Below are 18068 nucleotides of genomic sequence, written 5' to 3'. Positions count from 1 at the left end.
GGCGTGCTGTGGTGAGTAATGGTGGTGGCTGCCTGGGCGGGTGGGCGGCCTTGTCCTCTCCATGGGCCGGGAGCGGAGGGGTCCGCCGGGCGGGAGCCGGGAAGCCCCGCGGCCTGTGGGGCCTGGCGGGCGGGCCGCGGCCTCGGGTACAGCGGTGTGGCGAGCGACCCCCTCCCCACACACACCCCGGGAAGGCGGGGGTCGCCGGGGGTTAGGCCATCTCCCCGCCAAGCGCAGGCCGGGTTTTCGCCGCTCGAAAGGCGAGGGGGGATGCGCGGTCTGGGGGTTGGCGCGGCCGCAGCCTGAGCCTTCTTCTCGGCTGTCCCCCGCCCGGGGCTGGCCAGGGCACGGCCCGTCTCCCGTGTGACAGCCCCGGTGGTGGCCTGCTGTGACCTTGGGAAGCGGAGAGGCCGCCTGCCTTCCACGGGCTCCCGCGTGGAGCTGTGCTGCCTTCTGGGTGCCTTGTCTTAGTCTGTGGAGGGGTGTCGGCAGAGAAGAACGTCCGGGGCTGCGGGTGGAGGATTCTGCCGGACCCATAACGCTCACCAAGCTTCTCTGCTCCCAGGGTTGAGGCTTGGATTTGCTTTGGAAGCAGCAGGAGTTGCTGCCTTGCTGTAACGGCGAGCAGGTTTTAATCTACTACTGTTATTTCGAATCGGAAAAAAATAGGAAGGAGGTATGTACATATATAACACCGGTGTAGTTTTGACAAGTCTTAAGTCTTCTGAAAGTGTTAATGTACTGTTATGGAGCAGTGAACTAAACTTCCCTGGCTCTTAAAATTTCCCTATTTTTGTAGGCATCTCTATTTTTTATCCGCCTGCTGCCAAGCTTTCAGTGGGTATCCGAGGGTGATGTGGCGTGTGCTCCCTCTGGGGACTGGCACAAGCCGATAAGCACTCAGCATGATGCAAGCCCTGGACGTTTTTACTGAAGGCAGGCAATTGTTGCTGTCTAGTAATTCCCTTCACTCAGAGGCAGTCTCGCTCGTCTCTCGTTCTTTTCTTCCTCTAAATGAGAACCAAAACCGCAGAGTGCTGGGTGAAAGCTAACGAGATCATCAAGTGTAACTTGGTCTTGGGGCCTCTGTTCTGAAATAGCACCTAACATGCTATGCTGTCCGTAGTGAAGAGGTTCAAATCTGTAACCACAATTCGGGAATAGCATATATTAGTGTCACTTACTACAAGGGTAGTGTAGTATTTTTTTTACGCTTCATTTGTTCAGATTCCTACAACACATCTTAAACAGATTAGATGTGTAGTTAGTGAGTGGAAGTGTTTGGCCTACTGGGTTGGTTTTTTTAAGCTTCAGGAGTAATAAAGCTGTTTAGAGACAGGTTTTCTTAAAGCCTTGCTTGTATGCAAGTGTCTGTGCTTGTAATGTAAAGTTCTGAAAAGGATGTGGTTCATACAGTGTGGGATTTTTTTTTTAATGATTCTTTCTATGTAGCCTACTGGAAGTTGTTTCTCATTCATATTACTCCGAAATATATTTTGGAAGAAAACAGGCTTCTAAAGAAGCACTACAGTAGGTAGAAGAGTGAAAAATGTTCTGTTTACTGATGTATTCTTGAAGACAAGCTTTAACACTCAATGAAGAGCTGATCCGTGTGTATTTGTGTACTTTTTAAGACTCATGCAACTTTTTTGACAGCACCATCAGCGAAGTGTCTAGCTCAGTGGCATGATTCTGAAACAGTGGGAGGTCTTTGGCCCAGTGATTTTACTCCAGATAAGCCAGCTTGTTTTACCTGTGTGCCCAGTGAAATTACCTTGCTGCTGAGTTGAGAACAGAATTCATTTCAATGTTTTATTTGAAAGTGTAATCTTTGTATTTCTGCTTTCCAGCTGTCTTCCTGAGAGATGAGTGTAATTTTTATTTATAATACACTGGTAAGGGGGGCACTTGCACTGGGAACATGACAACCAGATACAAATCTAGCTGTTCATATTCATTCCTTTTCTTACTCATATCTTCTGAGCACCACGTAGAAGTACCTAATGTGCCTGTATCATCATGAATACAGTTTTCTTAGATGCTGCTCACCATGAAGAGAGCAATTCTCTGTTTTGCTTGATAGGTGGGGAGCTGAGGCAGTGGGGAAATATTCCAGCCAGCCTTAGAAACCTGATGGGGACTATGCTTCTATAATCAATGGAAAGGTAATGCTCAATGCTGTTCCCTGGAGATAGTCTTTGCTTTCATTTGGGAGATCCAGGGAGACTGGAAGCTGGAAAGCCTGAGTAGTCTGAAGCTTGGCAGTGATACTGCAGAGGACTTGCCCAATGCAGCAAAACTAAACAGTCAAAATACAAATATGCTATCTCTGTCCTGGGGACGAACTTTTTCTGTCTCTAAGTGGTTTAGAACAGCTAAATGGAAGAGTGGAAGTGAAAGTGTTCATGTGATGCTTTAGCCTGTCACTTAATGTTGTGAATTGTGAATGCTTCATCATTCTCTTCTCTCAGGAGACAAATATCTTGACACCTGCCAGGAAAGAGGGAGACTTCGCTCTGAAGTGACTGATAAACAAGTGTGAAGCATGAGGATCAACTCAGCAATTCAGGCTGCTATTGACCTCACAGCAGGAGCTGCAGGTAATGCTGGAGGGAAATTAATTGCACAAGACTTCAGAGGGACAGTTTCAGTACCATTGACAAGTGTAAAAGCAATTTCTCATTTCTGTAAAAAGCCTTGTATTCTGTATTTTAAGGAGATGGAGGTGAAGCAGCTGACCTCAGCCAGAGTTGTAACTGTATTACTATTGCTCCTACCAGGTGAAAGCCCTGCCAAAACATAAAGGTGTAATCCTGATTTCAGACTAATAATTTTTCAGGAGGAGATTTAAGTTTCAGGGTTAGTTCTTGTGCTTACACGAGTTTAAGAATCAGTCGCATGCAGAGTTTTGAGTGCGTGAGTGACTGAGGTGCTGCTTTTGTCACAGGAACCCTCTCTAATTGAAAAGGGCAAGAGGCTGTCTGAAGGGTTATTGGCTCAGATGACATTCTAGTGTAAATCTTTAAAAGCTGGGAAACTTCAGTAGTAGAACTGATGATCATAAGTTCACTTAATTGACTTACACTTCAGTCTAGTCTGTGCTATAAAGTTTTGCTGGACCAGTTCTGGTGATCTCAAGTGTGGAAACAGTTGCATTGTCTCATTGACACTACCATGAATCAATTGTTAACTCTACCAGGGAAAAGGGGTCTTTTTGGCATTTCTAAGCTTCATCTGTGGTTAAAAAAAGCTATTGTAGAAGTACTGGAAAAGCTTTTGTCATGAGGGCAGGCTTAGCCATAGAGAGACTAGTTTGCAGTGGAAGCTTACATGATGTCCAGATGACAAACATTGAGATAGAATAGTTATTTTGGCAATGTTCATACAGAAAAGGTGGAAAGAAAGATTTATTTATTGTACTGTTGTAATCAGTTTAAACAAGTTAATATTTTTTCTTGTCCATACACTATCTATTACAAACAGTCCTTTTATGACTGTGTTAATGCAGTGGATATGGCAATATTAATGGTGTTAAGTGCATTCAAGGTGATTATTGGAGGAGTTATTTGTCAGAGTGGAGTTAACTTTACTTAGTGTAGAGAGAGCAAGGGGTGATGGATAATGTGAGTCCAATGTGGCACCTTCATAAAGCATTTCATCTGCCACCACATTTTGCTCAGTGGATACCTGCTTCATTAGCTTTTGCAAAATATGTTATTGACTAGAATACACCCTCTTTCCCTGTAAGGGAAGAGAAGTATTTCTGCTATAATTCTTTCATTGCCTTAGAAAAAAAATACTTTTCTGTTAGTCTGTTCATTCCCCTTGGGAAATAAACCAGATATAATAGCTATTCTTTGCTGACACAAAACCCAAAGTAACAACTTAATTATCTGTGCAGGTCTTGACGGTTTTGTGGGTATTCTCAGGTGCTTAAATGGGAGGTGTGGTTGTTTTCCTTCCAGGTACTTCAGCTCAGGAATGCTGCTGTTACCCTTCAGAGCAATGGAGTGCTCTGGCTTAGGAAGTTCTGTCTTTGTGTTGAAGCCTGGTGTGTTTCATCTTGGCTACTACAAGAGCCAAAGCAACTAGCTTTACCTGAGAAATCTATTGCTTGATGGTACAGTTCCACACCCACATTCACTCTGTCAGGGCATGCACTTGAGGTTTGCCTGGTTTTTGGCAGTAGAGCTTAGAGGAACTTAGAAATAATCATGCTGTTGTCTTCTCTGGTATAGTTCTTTCTTTCTTCAGATAAGATGAAGGAATTCAGACCTTTTCCCATGTGACTTCAGTAGTCATAAATCATTGCTCTTGTTCTTTTCCTTTGCTACTTCTGTTATAATAGTTTTACTGTTCCTCTAATATTTTATTTTCTGTATTCTTTCCACACACTGGCTTCATATTGCCTGTGTTCATTGGTGGTGCTCATGTCTGTTACCTGTACCACTGCACCCCTTGGAAAGCTAGGTTCCTCCAGCAAATGCATAACCTGGTTTTACCTTCCTCTCCAGATACTTATCAGCTACTCAAGACTGTAATGACATATCGGGGCAAGTAGATTCTGAGCAAGAATAAATAAATCACTTAGCTGCCTGCGGGTCATAGTCCTTTGCCTAGGATTTGAGCAACCTCTAATCATTTCTTCGATTAAGTAGGATTCTCCACCCCACCCTCTGCCCTGGTCCCATGTTATTATTAGGACTACGTTTGTCTAAATGTTCAAAGAAGGTGGGTTTTTTTATTATTTTTCTAGTTTGCTTTGCTTTTTGTGTTGTGGTTTTTTTTAAGACACTTTACTGCTGGCTGGAAGACTTTTTTTTCTTTAATATTTTAGATATTAACAGGGACTCTTGGTCTTTACCATGAGGCTTACAAAGTTCACTGCTGTAGTTTACTGGGCTGGTTGTGCCACCTCCAGTGGCAGTGTAAGGAGAGCCCTTTCTCTTTTTGGAACAGCTGCTTGCAGTCAACTCCCAATATTTCAGCTGTGCATTGCCAAGACCATTTGTGGTTTTCTTGGGCTCCTTCCAGCAGCCATTATTTTACTATGAATGTGTGGATGCTTTAGGTCCCACCTTTACACAGGAGCTCTAGTGCTTGCCCTGTAGATTAATACCTACCTGACTTGCCTGCAAGTAGCATTGGCAGAGCCCGTCCAGCTCTGCTTTTCCTGGCCTTTGTTACCCCTCCCAGAGCAAGCAGCTCTTCAGAGCCAGGAAGCACAAAGCTTTTAATGATCCCTCTGGTGGAGAATGAAGCTTTATGTGGGGTGGGTTCCTCTGAAAGACCTGAATTACCTCTTTGCAGAGGAGCAGCAACAATGTACCACAAATGTGTTTGCAAAGAGTAAAATTGATTGAAAATCACCCAGTTAAACGAACACTTGCTCACTCTGCTATTCCCCACTTAGAAGAAAAATAGCTAACCTTAATTGGATTCACGTGTTTGTTTCTATTTCAGTTTCTTTACGTTATCTGCGTTTACAGAGAATTATTTCAGTTTCATAGCTGGAAAAACATCTTGTTAATTTGCCCTCTTTAAGGCATATGTGTGTCAACTGCACTTAGCTTAAAGAACAGATTCTGTTTGGGGATGGTTCTTCTCTGTTGCTAAAGAAGCAAAACTGATGCAGTTAAAAAAAAAAACACAATCAAACCAAAAAAAACCACCCATAGAATAAAATCATAGAATTATCTAGGTTTAGGATGGAAAGGACCTTTGAGATTATCTAGTCCAACTGTCAACCTAACTGGTAAAAAACCACCACTAAACCCTGTCCCTGAGCACCACTTTTACCCATCTTTAAATACCTCCAGGGATGGCAATTCCACCACTTCCCTGGGCAGCCCATTCCAATGCTCGATAACCCTTTCAGTGTAAAAATTTTTCCTAATATCCAATCTGAACTTCCCCTGGTGCAACTTGAGGCCATTTCCTCTTTTCCTATCGCCTGTGTCTTGGGAGAAGAGACCAACACCCACCTCTCTACACCCTCCTTTCAGGTAGTTGTAGAGAATGAGAAGGTCTCCCCTCAGCCTCCTTTTCTCCAGGCTGAACAACCCCAGCTCCCTCAGCCTCTCCTCATAAGACTTGTTCTCCAGACCCTTCACCAGCTTCATTGACCTTCTCTGGACCCGCTCCAGCACCTCAATGTCTTTTTTTTTTGTGGGAAGGGGCCCAAAACTGGACACAGTACTCGAGGTGGAGCCTCACGTAAACCATAAAGTTCATATAAGGTACTCTTGCCATACACTTCATGTTGGGTATTGGCTCCTAATAGATTGCTGTCAGTGCACACCGATATTTCTTACTGCAAAAGTGTAATGTTGGCTCTTCCTGCTGCTGAATTGAGTTAAAGCTTGTGAAAGAACGTTGCACTGTGGGCAAAGCGCTTATTGATGATATTGATGGAAATATCTCACAAGTTTTCAGGGTATTGACCTTGTAGTTCAGTTTGAAAAAGATAACAGCTGAGAAACTTTGCCCTTTTGCCCTTTTTTAGCTTATCCTGGACACTTTCTTCCAGTATGTGGGAATAAATGTAAATAAGACTCATTTGGAGTTTTACAGTAAAAAGCTTGAGTCTTTGTTATCAATTTCTAATGCATCATCAGTTCTAGCACTCCCATGGCAGTGTTCCTCTTGTCCTGGGGGAGCCTTTGTCTCACTTGATTACAAATTTTTCAGTTTTTTGTCATTGTTGGAACATAACATCTGATGGCTTCTGAACCACTGCATTAATGAGCAAGGGAAAATGTTGCTTGATTCACTAACACAAGTGATTTGATTGTAAAACAATACCTCTAATCCAGTACCCGTTTATGTACGTGAACTGATTCATTGAGATGCTTGCTTTTAGTAAAGTAAAGAAATGTTTAATTAGAACCAAGCTGTTATTGCTTTTATATGTGATTATTTTTTTTTTTTTTTCCCCCTTCAGGTAACTACATTCACCACTGACAATTGATGCCATTGTGCTAAAATCAGTGCAGTTGTCTTTTCCTGCCGAGAATTCTTTCATCTTGGCTTTCTGTGTGATTTTCCTAATAGTGCTGTTTGTGTGTAGGCGTTTCAGTTGTAATAACCTTCAGCCACCCTCATGACTACTTCTGCTTGCTCTAGGTGGGACAGCATGTGTGGTGACCGGCCAGCCCTTCGACACTGCCAAGGTGAAGATGCAGACGTTCCCTGACATGTACAAAGGAATTGTTGACTGTTTTGTGAAAACCTACAAGCAAGTGGGGTTTCGAGGCTTCTACAAGGGAACCACCCCGGCGCTCGTCGCCAACATTGCAGAGAACTCCGTTCTGTTCATGTGCTATGGATTCTGCCAACAAGTTGTGAGAAAAATTGTTGGAGTTGACAGGAAAGCAAAGCTCAGGTTAGTAATAGAAATGTTTCATATTTTTAAAAATAAATACATAAGTCATGCAGCTGCTACTTGGAAATAGTGTATTGTCAGGGTGCAACTGATGGTCCAGCTCCCCTTTGCCTGTATGTAGCATAATAGGTTTTGGAACATAGACCTTTGTGTTAGGATTTGGTGTGTAGCTACAACAGAGCCATCTGCCTGTCACTGCAGCTGGCTGATTTAGATAATCACAATTTCATTGGAATATTCAAGACCTGGAACACATTACCAAAGGGAATAAGCACTGCAACAACTGAAAGTTGGTATTCCCTTGATCTCTAGGTTGTTCTGATTTTGCTGAGGAGGTAATGGTTCCTCTTACTGGGAGACATGCTAAGGGGAAAGGATGCTTTTCTAATATTACCTTACTTTTTAAATTAATTTAAGTTTCAAAAGCTTGAAGGTGACAGTGGTTAGCGAGGGTCTAATTTTGCACAGTGTGTTGTCTACAGTACTGGCAATAAGGGGTTGTGTAAGGAATGAGAGAAGAAAGTGTTTTAATATTTACTCTGACTCCTCTACCAGGCTGTGCTCTTAGTTCAGAAGATTTCTTGAACCTGATGTGATCCAGTCCATGACTTTGGATTTCTCTTGAAACACTTGTCCAGTCTCCCCTCAAATTCTTCTAAGTTCCTTGCATCTGTGGTGCACTTTGGTAGGGAATTCTGCAGGTGATAATCATTAATTCTGTAACTGGAAGAGGCACAGTTGGTCCATAACCCCTGTCTCTGTGCCAGTTGGGATTTTACAGACCTCTATCCATTGTTCTGTGCCCTTTTTCCCCACTTTTTGTTTTTTTCCTTGGTGGAAGGATCCCAGCCCTCCTAGTTAGTGAGCACTTGGGAGCTAATCCTTTAACTGTCCCTCTTGCTTTTCTGTGAAACTCTTGTAATTCTAATGTGTCTGGGTTTGAGCTCATGAGACGAGCGGTGCGGAGTATTCAGGGTGTGAATGAGTTGTGGATTTTTGCACTGGCATAATGATCATAATCTCTTTCTAGCTAGGGTGGCTTTTCTCCAGGTGCATCACTTTAGAGCTGTCAGTGGTCCAGCAGTCTCAGTGTGCCTTACCGTTATGCATTTCTCAAGGTATGTCTTCTGAGCAGCACTGAGAGCAGCTGCACCTTCTCCATCCTTGTGCTGCCCCACCATGTGTAAAAGACTTCTCAGTAATGCCATCCGTTCAAAGAGTAACGCAAAGTTAACCACCCCAGCTTTTTATTAATAGCTTTGTTCTGCCTCTGTCACGTCTGTCTCCAAATGGAAGTAGCTGAGGAGGCCACGATTCTGCATTTGAGATCTCTGAAATGACACAGGTGGCCTAAGTGACATCACGTGAGGTGTTCTCCTGTCATATGTTAAGATGTGCTGTGTCTTAAGACTGAGGCCTGCTGTGAGGGGAATATGAAGCAATGAAGAAACATGTTAATTGCTGTCTACTTGCATTCTCTTTCAGTGTTTTCTGGCAGTTGAGACCTCTTAGCTGAGACAGAATTGTTTCCACCTTTCTTCTGCTTTCTTAGATGAGGGCTTTTTCTGCTTGCTTAGCTTACAGACCCCTCATCTTTCCTGCTTTTCACTGAAATGTAGGAGGTAGGCCTACCAACAGCATGCTTTGCTTCTTAACCATCTCTTGTGATCCTCCTGGGAGGCAGACCACAGACTCAGACTTGCAGAGGTCCTAGGATCATCTCCTCAGGTGACTGAGGCAGCCTGTTTAAGGTGTATGTAAGGGAGGTAGCGCAGAAAACTTTCAAACAGTATACATAGGTGTACTATACATCTTTGGAGTAGGATATGGAATGGGAATGTCATCTAAATAAGCAGCAAGAGCAAGTGCCTCTGACATCTCACCCTTCTTTCCTTGGTCAGGTACAGGTGCTTCTCAGACCCAGGATGGCTGTTTAATTCATTGTTGATTGAAGAGCCAATAGTGTCATTGCATGGCTGTACTAGGACGAAACACTAAAGGATTGAAGTTGACTTGAAAGGTTTCTCCCTTATTGTTGCTCCCTTGAACTCTTCATCTGGATCATTGTGGGGGCATCTTACGATGTGCCTGTATGAGAGAATTGTATTGACATGGTCTGCAGTGGTGCCCTGAGAACGTGTCATCTCTCCAGGGTGTTTCCACCTATTCTCATTGTGGAAGAGTTGAGAAGCCTTTGTAGTGTGCTGTAGGGAAGGGGAGAAACCCCAATGAGGTGGCCGTCCTACAGACATGACAAGTAAAGAATTATAATTACCTTCATTGCCTCTGTTTTAAAACTGTTGTGCCTGTCTTAGCCTGAAGAAGAAAACGTGTCAGATGACAAACTGAGGTGAACCTCAGTATTTGAGGTGAACTGTATTTCTTCTGCGTATCTAAGCAATTGCTTCTCACTTTTCCATTCTTTCATGTTTGCTATTTCTCAAAACCAGCTATAATGGTCTGGGTTTGCTGTAAGTTACCTTTTCAGTTATACCTTCAAATGGCTTGGAAACAAGCTTGCCCAGCCTGCCTGTGCTTAGGGAGACCCTGCTCGGTGTGCGAAGCCTTGCAGAACAGTTACAAAACACCACTTTTTCCAGTTAAAGAAACACATGCTGCTGATGCACAAGTCAGAAAGAAAACAAGTGGAGAGAGAAATACTTAATTTCATTTATCTTTTACCATCCATTTAGTCCAAACAAACTGATTTCATTCCATGCCAAAGTCTAAACTGAGACAACCAAACGGAAAGAGAAGTGCTAAATTCCATTTGTCTTTAAATGCTAAATGCTTTTTTAGTCCAGCCAAACTGATTTCATTCCATGCCAAAGTCTAAGCTGAGAGAATTATTATCCTTGTTTACCTCAGTTTGACTTTCTCAGTATGTGACTGAGCATCTCCAGCAGGCTATTTTCTTTGAAAAAAAGAGCTAAATGCCTTTTATAGAAGAAGCATCTGCGTAACAGTAGAGGATTCTTGCTCCTGTGCTGCATGATCAAAACTCTCCCATCCGGAAAAAACATTGAATTAGGCATTTTGAGTTGAGAGGGAACTTGAATGGGATTTAAGGCTTATCATTTCTGCGATAAGGCCAACTATATTAAAGACCAAAGCCTAAACAGTGGGTCTAGTTGAATTTTGGTGTTCAAGATCAACAGGTAAAAGAATTAAAGATCTGAATTATGGCTAAATCTAGTCCTTTATATATGTGCCAGAATTCTTTTCAAGACTGGTAGGATCTGTTGAGGTGGTTTTTTCCCTCTCTTGAAGGCGGAAGGCTTCTGTACACTCTTTATTGCATAGTTAGAAGGCACCTCTTCCATATTTTCCTTTCCTAATTCTTCAAAAGTGTAACCTCATTGCCTTGCTCTAGCTCGTAGCTTAATGACTGCAGGGTTCAGCCACGTACTATATTTTTAACTCTGCCTTGCTCTGTCTTCACCTTCAGTGGGTTGCATCTCAGGTCCCTGTTACACCAGGCCGTGTGCGTTCTGCAATCAGTGTTGCCTTCTCTTAATTACTGCATATTATTCAGTTGCTGCTCTGCAGGGGGTTACCGATTCCTTCCACTTGGACAGTTCTTGTCACTGCCGTATCTGAATCGTGTCATGAGCTTTGCTTCGTGTCACAACTTTGATTGAAGGGGAAAAGTTGTAGCTTTAAGCTCTGGTACTGTAAGTGTATAAAACTGCTGGGCACTGGGCTAACATCTCCTTGGCATGGAAGGACATTCTGTGCAGCAGCAACGTCAGTCTTGGCTGTGCTGACTCCCCAGGCTCTGAAAGAAGAGCTTCTGTGCTGTCGTGCAGCTCCTGTCCAACACACCAGGGCCGTAGGAGCCTATTTTAAGCATATATCATAAAGGAGTATCATCCTGGAGTACCAGCCTCTTGAGTCCTGGCAGCTTAGCAGCCCAGACTTCACCATATGTGTAAAATCACTGCAAAGCAAGTCCCAGTTTTGGAATCCTGTGAGTCAATGCAGGCTATGGGGCTGTCCTGTTCAGTGGTGCCGTTTATGTTTGGCCACACTCTCTCGGATTCACACAGTTGCATTCATGGCGCCACATCCATGGAAAGATTACAGTGGTCCATTGTGCCTTGGTTTCAGGTTTCTAGCATCTTCCACTGAGAACCTGTATTAATACTGGTAAGGTGAATTTGGGAACAGTGACATCTGCATGAGGTAATCATTGTTCTTGGTTTTGTGTTTTGTTTTTTTTTGAGGAAGTAATTAGTACCCAAAAGTTGCCCAGTAAAACAAATCTATGGAAACTTTTATAAAAGCCAAGAGGGGAAGATTTGACAGGGTTTGTTCTGCTGCAATCACTAAAGTATAGCAAAAAAGGGTAAAGGTAGCAATTTATCTTCTCAGGTGTCAAAATGATATATTTGAGTTGTATATGAAGACGGGATGAGCCAGGTTTTTCATTTCCCTAGTTCAAGCAACTGCCCTTTTCCCTTGAGGCTCTTTCCCCCAAGACTGTCCATCAGTTTTTCTCGATGCTATTTAGAGTAGAGGATCAGGGAGCTGATTGCTGGTGCGGTGCCTCCGCCGCACTGCGGGTCAGTGCCCAAATACCCTCTGCAGTTTCTCTCTTGCAGTGACCTGCAGAACGCAGCTGCGGGCTCCTTCGCCTCGGCCTTTGCCACCCTCGTCCTGTGTCCCACAGAGCTGGTGAAGTGCAGGCTGCAGGCCATGCACGAAATGCAGCTGTCAGGAAAGATAATCCAGGGACACAAGTAAGTATACACCCTGCACGGTGTCTCTGAAACCCGTTTATGTCTATTTATTATTTTTAATTCTGTATTCTTAATTCGGCATCACGTTTGTAGCGCACTGTTAACCAGAGAGGAGTTGTGGCTGGGAGTGTTGCAGCCTGGAAGTTTTTCAGGCACCAGTGAAGGGCTCCTGGCAGGATTTTATTCCAAGTCTTACCCGAGTCCTGTTGGCTACACTGTGGATCTAACCCTTGATTGTCGCTGCAGTTGCCTGTTGTTCTGTAACCTTCTTACTGTCTGGCTATTAAGCATCACTAACCGGATCAACCTCTCTCTCAGTACAGTTTGGTCAGTAGTGAAGGGTGTGATTCAAAAGGACGGTCCCCTTGGATTTTACCGTGGGCTGTCCAGCACTTTGCTGCGGGAAGTCCCAGGCTATTTCTTCTTCTTTGGAGGATATGAACTGAGCCGGACCTTCTTTGCCTCTGGGAGATCAAAAGATGAATTAGGTATGGTCCCCCTTTTTCCAGCTGGATTCTAGCCTGATGTCATTGAGGACATAAAGGAGGGAGGGAGGCTAATAATGTATAGCAGTTGTAAAATATGCATAAAATAAAGGTAACTGGGCATACAGTTTCTAGAGATCCACATTTTGTGACGTGTAGTCATGAGTTATTAAAGTAATCAATCACTTTACAATGGAGCAGAATACAGTGAGCTAACAGTAATATTACAAAACTACTTAAATATCTGACTCTATAGTGTAACGCAAGTCTGAATTATTTAATTTCAGCCACTGCTCAGAGCAATTTGCATGCCTTTAGCTGTATTCTCTTGAACTGCGTGTTCAAGTGTATGCTGAAATGTACGCTGACCGTTAGTTGTCATTACAAGGACAGTAAGAGAACACTGAAAATTAGATATGAAAAAAAAAATGAGATGCCAGAATAAAGATTGCTTGTCTCCTGTTGAAAGACTGCACAATCACACTTTGTCTTGCTGGGAGTGAGGATTTCAGCTGTATGCATTCTGGTCTTTGTTGTTGCAAAATGTTTATAAACATCTGAGCTATAACACAAAATGAGTTTGCATCATGAAAAATGGTTGATCACAAAGAAACTTCACTGTACCAAGTAAATCTCTATCTGTTACGCTATGTGATTGTTACTCTAAAACCATTTCACAGTTAACGTTGGAAAGTTGAAGTGGAAAGGAGTGGAGTTCATTTAGTTAATACAGCCAAAACAGAATCTGAGTTATGCTTTTTTAGCACGGCCCATAAAGGAGAAGGCACTCCTTTTAACCTTTGAGCTTCTAGTTAGACTTGCAACTTACCAGTGGCTTAAAATTAACTTAAAGGTTTGCAGGGGAGTGGAAACTGCTCTCTTGTCACAAGCAGGTTCCTCTGTGTTCTCTTTGACTTCTGTAGATGAAATAATGTGATATTTATGTACTGAATATGTTGTGGTGTGTATTAAAGCTTTTTTGTTTTTAACTGCAGGTCCCATTCCTTTGCTACTGAGTGGTGGTTTTGGGGGCAGCTGTCTGTGGATCGCTGTGTATCCCGTGGACTGTGTCAAATCCAGGATTCAGGTTCTTTCAATGGCTGGAAAACAGACGGGCTTTATGGGAACATTTGTAACTGTTGTGAGAACTGAAGGTGAGTGTGCAGCGTGTCGGCTGGATCTGCAGGGCTGCAGATGGAAATCTATACCCTCCAGTACCAAAAATTGCTTAACAAATCTAGTCCACTGATAACGTATTGGAGATGGACAATAACTGTTTCTAGCAAGCACATTGATGCTTCAGGCAGTCTGGAATCTGGAATCTAGAAATTGAGACCTGCACCTGCTGTGCCTCTTGGTTCAGGAGACCATTCACTTAAAGCTAACAAAAGCTCAGTCTGCATTAAAAGCAGATAAAGGAATGAGCTCCATTACCCATAACCAAACCTGTCCATGAAAATTGAGGGAACTGGTTCAGTACAGAATTTTTCTTCATCTCTAGAAGCTAACGCAGCGCTGACTGAGGGCTGTTTGATAAATCAGTCCTGTCTACTCTGGCAACTTGGGGCATTGACCTCAGTGTCTCATCTCTGCAAAAGGCCTGCACCAAGCACTTCAGAAGATGGTGTAAGAACGTGCATGGCAGCAGATATGAGTTCCTGGCCCTGTTGCTAGAGAAGATACTCATCAGAGCAGGGGTCTCACTTGGGACACAGCTCCAATGTAGTCCTGCTGTTCTTTCTGTCCCCTTGCCAGCTGTGGTACAGCTTCTGTGAACTGTATCCTCAGGTGACCAAGGTACACTTCTGAAGACCCTGTCATACCTGAGATAAGCTTCTAACATAAGCACTTAAATGGCTAAACTCATGTTGCAACTCCAGATACTCCTTCTGTAGCAATATCCAGTAACACCGTGGGCAGCAGGTACCCGTGTGAGCTCAGCTCTCCGTGTCCATGCCCCTCTAGGCAGCAGCATTACTTCAGTGTCCTCTGAAGGTAAAAGCACAGTGGTTGATGCAGACAGCCAATTTAATCAATTGCTAATTGGCTCTCATTTCATTTCCAGGTGTACTTGCCTTGTATTCTGGACTGAAGCCAACTATGATCCGTGCATTCCTGGCCAATGGGGCACTGTTCCTTGCCTACGAGTACAGCCGGAAACTGATGATGAAACAAGTAGATTCTTACTGACATCTTCTAGCAGATGGAGAACAAAAGGTTGCTCAAGGATCATTTAAATAAACGATCAAGAACCTGGTCTGAGCAGGGCCAAATCAGTGACCTAATTTTAGGAACTCAACACCAGTTTAGGATTTGTAATCTTTTAAATTCAGGTGATTTTTATAGAGATGTATATGTGCTGCTTGAATTGGACCAGCAGAGCCATCTCCATCTTGCAGTTTCTGCACGAGGCACATTGCATGTCAAATGTATTTTACTGACCTGTGATGGTGCTAAAAAGACTTACTTATGTTGACCTGTTGGGTTTAATGTAACATGCAGCAGTCAGCTTGATTCCTTTAGGAATGTTTTAAAATCTGTGCTGTGGTGGTGAACTTTCCCAGTTGGTGTTGGCAAGTCTCTGAGTCACAATGACAGAGGTCCTGTCCAGACATAACCCTTCACTGAGACCCCTGCCCTTCTCCAGCTCCCTTCTGCTCCGTGACTTTCAGGTTATGGCAGTTGGTACCTAAAATGTGTACTCTCCCAGCAAACGTGCTTATAAAAGTAAGAAGTGTTTACCCCCTCCCTTGTATGACTTAAAGCCATAAAGAGATAAAAACATATAGTTACTGGGTTTAAGGAGACCACGCAGCATTTTATTATTGTTGAAGTCCTTTCAATAAGTGCTGGAATACGGGAAGCACCACTGAATTAAACAGTGTGAGGGAGACTGCTGGAAATAGCTGCTGGCTCTGAGTGCAGAATTGTAGCTTTGTGCAGGCTCCTGTTTGGGTCACCTTGACATGAGTCCATGTGCCTGAAGGAGAGGAGGCTGAAGAAGAGGAGAAAGCCAGTTCTTAAAGACAACTGACACCGTAGTCTCCATGGTGTAGCACGCACTCGCTTGGGCCGGTGTCCTGCCACTTGCTCTCCTGCTTCAGCTGAGTGGAAAAAGCTCATGTGACTGGATCATTTGTATCACCTTCAGGCCTGGAGGGCATTCCTGCTTGGTCATGTTACTTGATTAAACATGCCGTTAGTCAGTGTTAGCCAAAATGATGTAGTAACACCTATTTCTAGATGCCACTCTCCTTCTTGAAGTAGGATGTTCTTTATACAAGCCTTGCAAGATGCAGCTACTGCCTATCCTGGGAGAAGACAAAGCAGGGCTCAGAGAAACACAAACTATGCCTCAGGCCTGGAGGTGCACAGAGGGATGTCACCTGCATGCTGTGACAGCCCACCATGATCACCAGAGCTACACAGAGAGCAGCAGCTTGCCACAGCAACCCCAACTTGTCAGTGACAAGTGCCAACAGTCACAGCTGGAACAGCTCAGTTTTGCACATTACAGTTTCCCTTTCAGATCCCAGAGCCAGGAGGAAGCTTTAGGCATAGACAGGAGCATCTCATCACCTGCTGCCTCTCACAGTACAGCCAGGGTGAGCTTCAACTGGCTGCTCGTTCATGTAAGGTGGTTGTGGCAGTTCTACAAACTCTTCTTGCTTCCCCAGCCTTCACCTGCAGCAAGAACGGTTCATCTCCCTCTCAGTCACCCCGGAGAAGGGCAGTTAAAGCAGGACACAGCTGAGGAATCTTCTGTGGCTGTTGCACCAATTTACCCTGACTGACCAGTACAGTAGGGGCAGTAACACTGTGCTTAGTCAGTATTTGAAAAGAATTTATGCCAAATGTTTAAACAATTCAGGTACAAGGGTGAGGCTTTAAGAGTTGTCAGACTTCCCCTTCTTTTCCAAGTTGTCTACCCAAGAGAAATAGTATATTTGTATATGTTTCTAATAGTTACAAAAAGGTGAGGCCTGATTCCACACCAGTGGAATGCTCCAATCTATTTCTTAGATTTGTCTTTGCTTTCATTTTTTAAAGCTGATGGTTGCAGTTTATAATACAGAAGTTGAAGCTTCGAGAGAAGCAGGATCTTTGGTGGCTGAAAGAGACCTGCATTGGGAGGGTTTACCTTTGGGAGGCTGTGTAAGCAGTGATCTTTCCATTCACAGCTGCTAAAGCTGTACACACATATCAGTTGTTCAGCTCAGAACTTTGTATGTTGGTATTGGAATTCAGGGGAATAAAGTTTGATTTCATTAATTGAGTGCCTGGCTATTGCTTATGCAAGTACACTTAACAAGCATCTAGCTGAGGAGCAAAGAGAGGTTGAAGTCAGTGTTGCTGCCCCTCCAGAATTAAAGGAGAAGGCTTCTGCAGTCAATGAATGTATAAACCCCTCAAAACTGAAGGGGAAATGCCAGCTCTAACCAAGTGCTATGAAACAACTGCAGGTTTTACATCATCTACTCTGGAAAAGTAAAGCCTGGTGCTTTGTTTTTTTTACTTTGTAAAAGTAAACTTAAAAAGTAAACTTTTACTTTTACTTTGTTTTTTTTACTACCAAAATCAGTTCCACTAAGAAGGTTCAACTCTACTGTCTACATTGTTGATTACCATGATATATGCTATAAGGTTAAATTTCCTGCCAGAAGAATACCAGGAATCCAGGACAGGTCACCTGAATTCCACATAGATAAGGGATGAGTGTCCACTACCCCGAAGCCAGAGGAGGTCAGTGCTGCAGGGGGCTCAGGAACTGTTGTTACCACCTTCTGAGCAGCAGTGCCTGGAGCTCTTCAGAGAAATCCATCTCCCTCATACAGCTATTTTGTTACTCGTTCCTGCTTATACAAGAGTTTTCACTTAACTGTGTGCTGCAGCTAGAGAAGTCCAACTCACAGCCTTTGCTGCTGCAACATGAGATGAGCTTGCTCCAGAAGCAGGAAGAAGGTTCACTTTAACTGCCCTGCAAACTATCGGGAAGGGCATCCTAGGACAGCAATATCCAGTTCTCTGAGCTAAGCCAAAAGGAACTTCAGTCATCAGCCCACTCCTAGCTGCACTAAAATGGCATCCTAGCCCAGCTCCTCCTCCATTCAGTGCCCACCCAGAGGCCCAGGCTGCCCTCCTGCTCCATCGCCCTCTAGGGATGCAGCTGTGGTCTTCCTCCTGGATAAGCAGGCAAGTCCTCCCTTTGCTCAAGTCAGAGATGGCAGGGGTGGCTTTAAATTTAGCAGCACCCCTTAACCCTGAGGGGCAGTTTATGCACAATAACACCTGCAGCCCCTGAAGCAGCGCTAGTTTGGGGGACAGCATTGCAGAAGTTGACCATGAGCCAGCACACCCTTCCAGGAGAGCCCAGGCTGCAGCAGCAGGCTCTGGAGCCAGCAAATAGGACAGCTCTGACCCTCTACTCATACCTCCAACATCTGTCAGATCAGACAT

At 43.9% G+C, this 18068-nt stretch overlaps 1 protein-coding gene across 1 annotated transcript; it reads left to right on the top strand.

The window, feature by feature from the left end:
* Window positions 1-16883, top strand: SLC25A15 (solute carrier family 25 (mitochondrial carrier; ornithine transporter) member 15). The gene is made up of 8 exons (XM_014966109.1): window positions 1-11; window positions 566-676; window positions 2472-2600; window positions 7126-7384; window positions 11989-12126; window positions 12445-12614; window positions 13607-13765; window positions 14677-16883. The coding sequence occupies exons 3-8, from the start codon at window positions 2546-2548 to the stop codon at window positions 14799-14801; spliced, it is 906 nt and encodes a 301-aa protein (XP_014821595.1). The 5' UTR covers window positions 1-11; window positions 566-676; window positions 2472-2545; the 3' UTR covers window positions 14802-16883.
* The last annotated feature ends 1185 nt before the right edge of the window (window positions 16884-18068 follow it).

The sequence above is a fragment of the Calidris pugnax genome, unplaced genomic scaffold, assembly GCF_001431845.1.
Source record: "Calidris pugnax isolate Ruff unplaced genomic scaffold, ASM143184v1 scaffold20, whole genome shotgun sequence".
Classification (NCBI taxonomy): Eukaryota; Metazoa; Chordata; class Aves; order Charadriiformes; family Scolopacidae; genus Calidris; species Calidris pugnax.
Note: the sequence above shows the minus strand (reverse complement) of the source record. Positions and strands in the feature narration are given on the sequence as shown.

Excerpts from the sequence above, each read along its gene's own strand:
- SLC25A15 (XM_014966109.1), top strand. The coding sequence starts at position 2,546 with ATGAGGATCAACTCAGCAATTCAGGCTGCTATTGACCTCACAGCAGGA. Across the intron at positions 12,127-12,444 it reads AAGATAATCCAGGGACACAA|TACAGTTTGGTCAGTAGTGA; the intron begins GTAAGTATACAC and ends CCTCTCTCTCAG. Across the intron at positions 12,615-13,606 it reads GAGATCAAAAGATGAATTAG|GTCCCATTCCTTTGCTACTG; the intron begins GTATGGTCCCCC and ends TTTTAACTGCAG.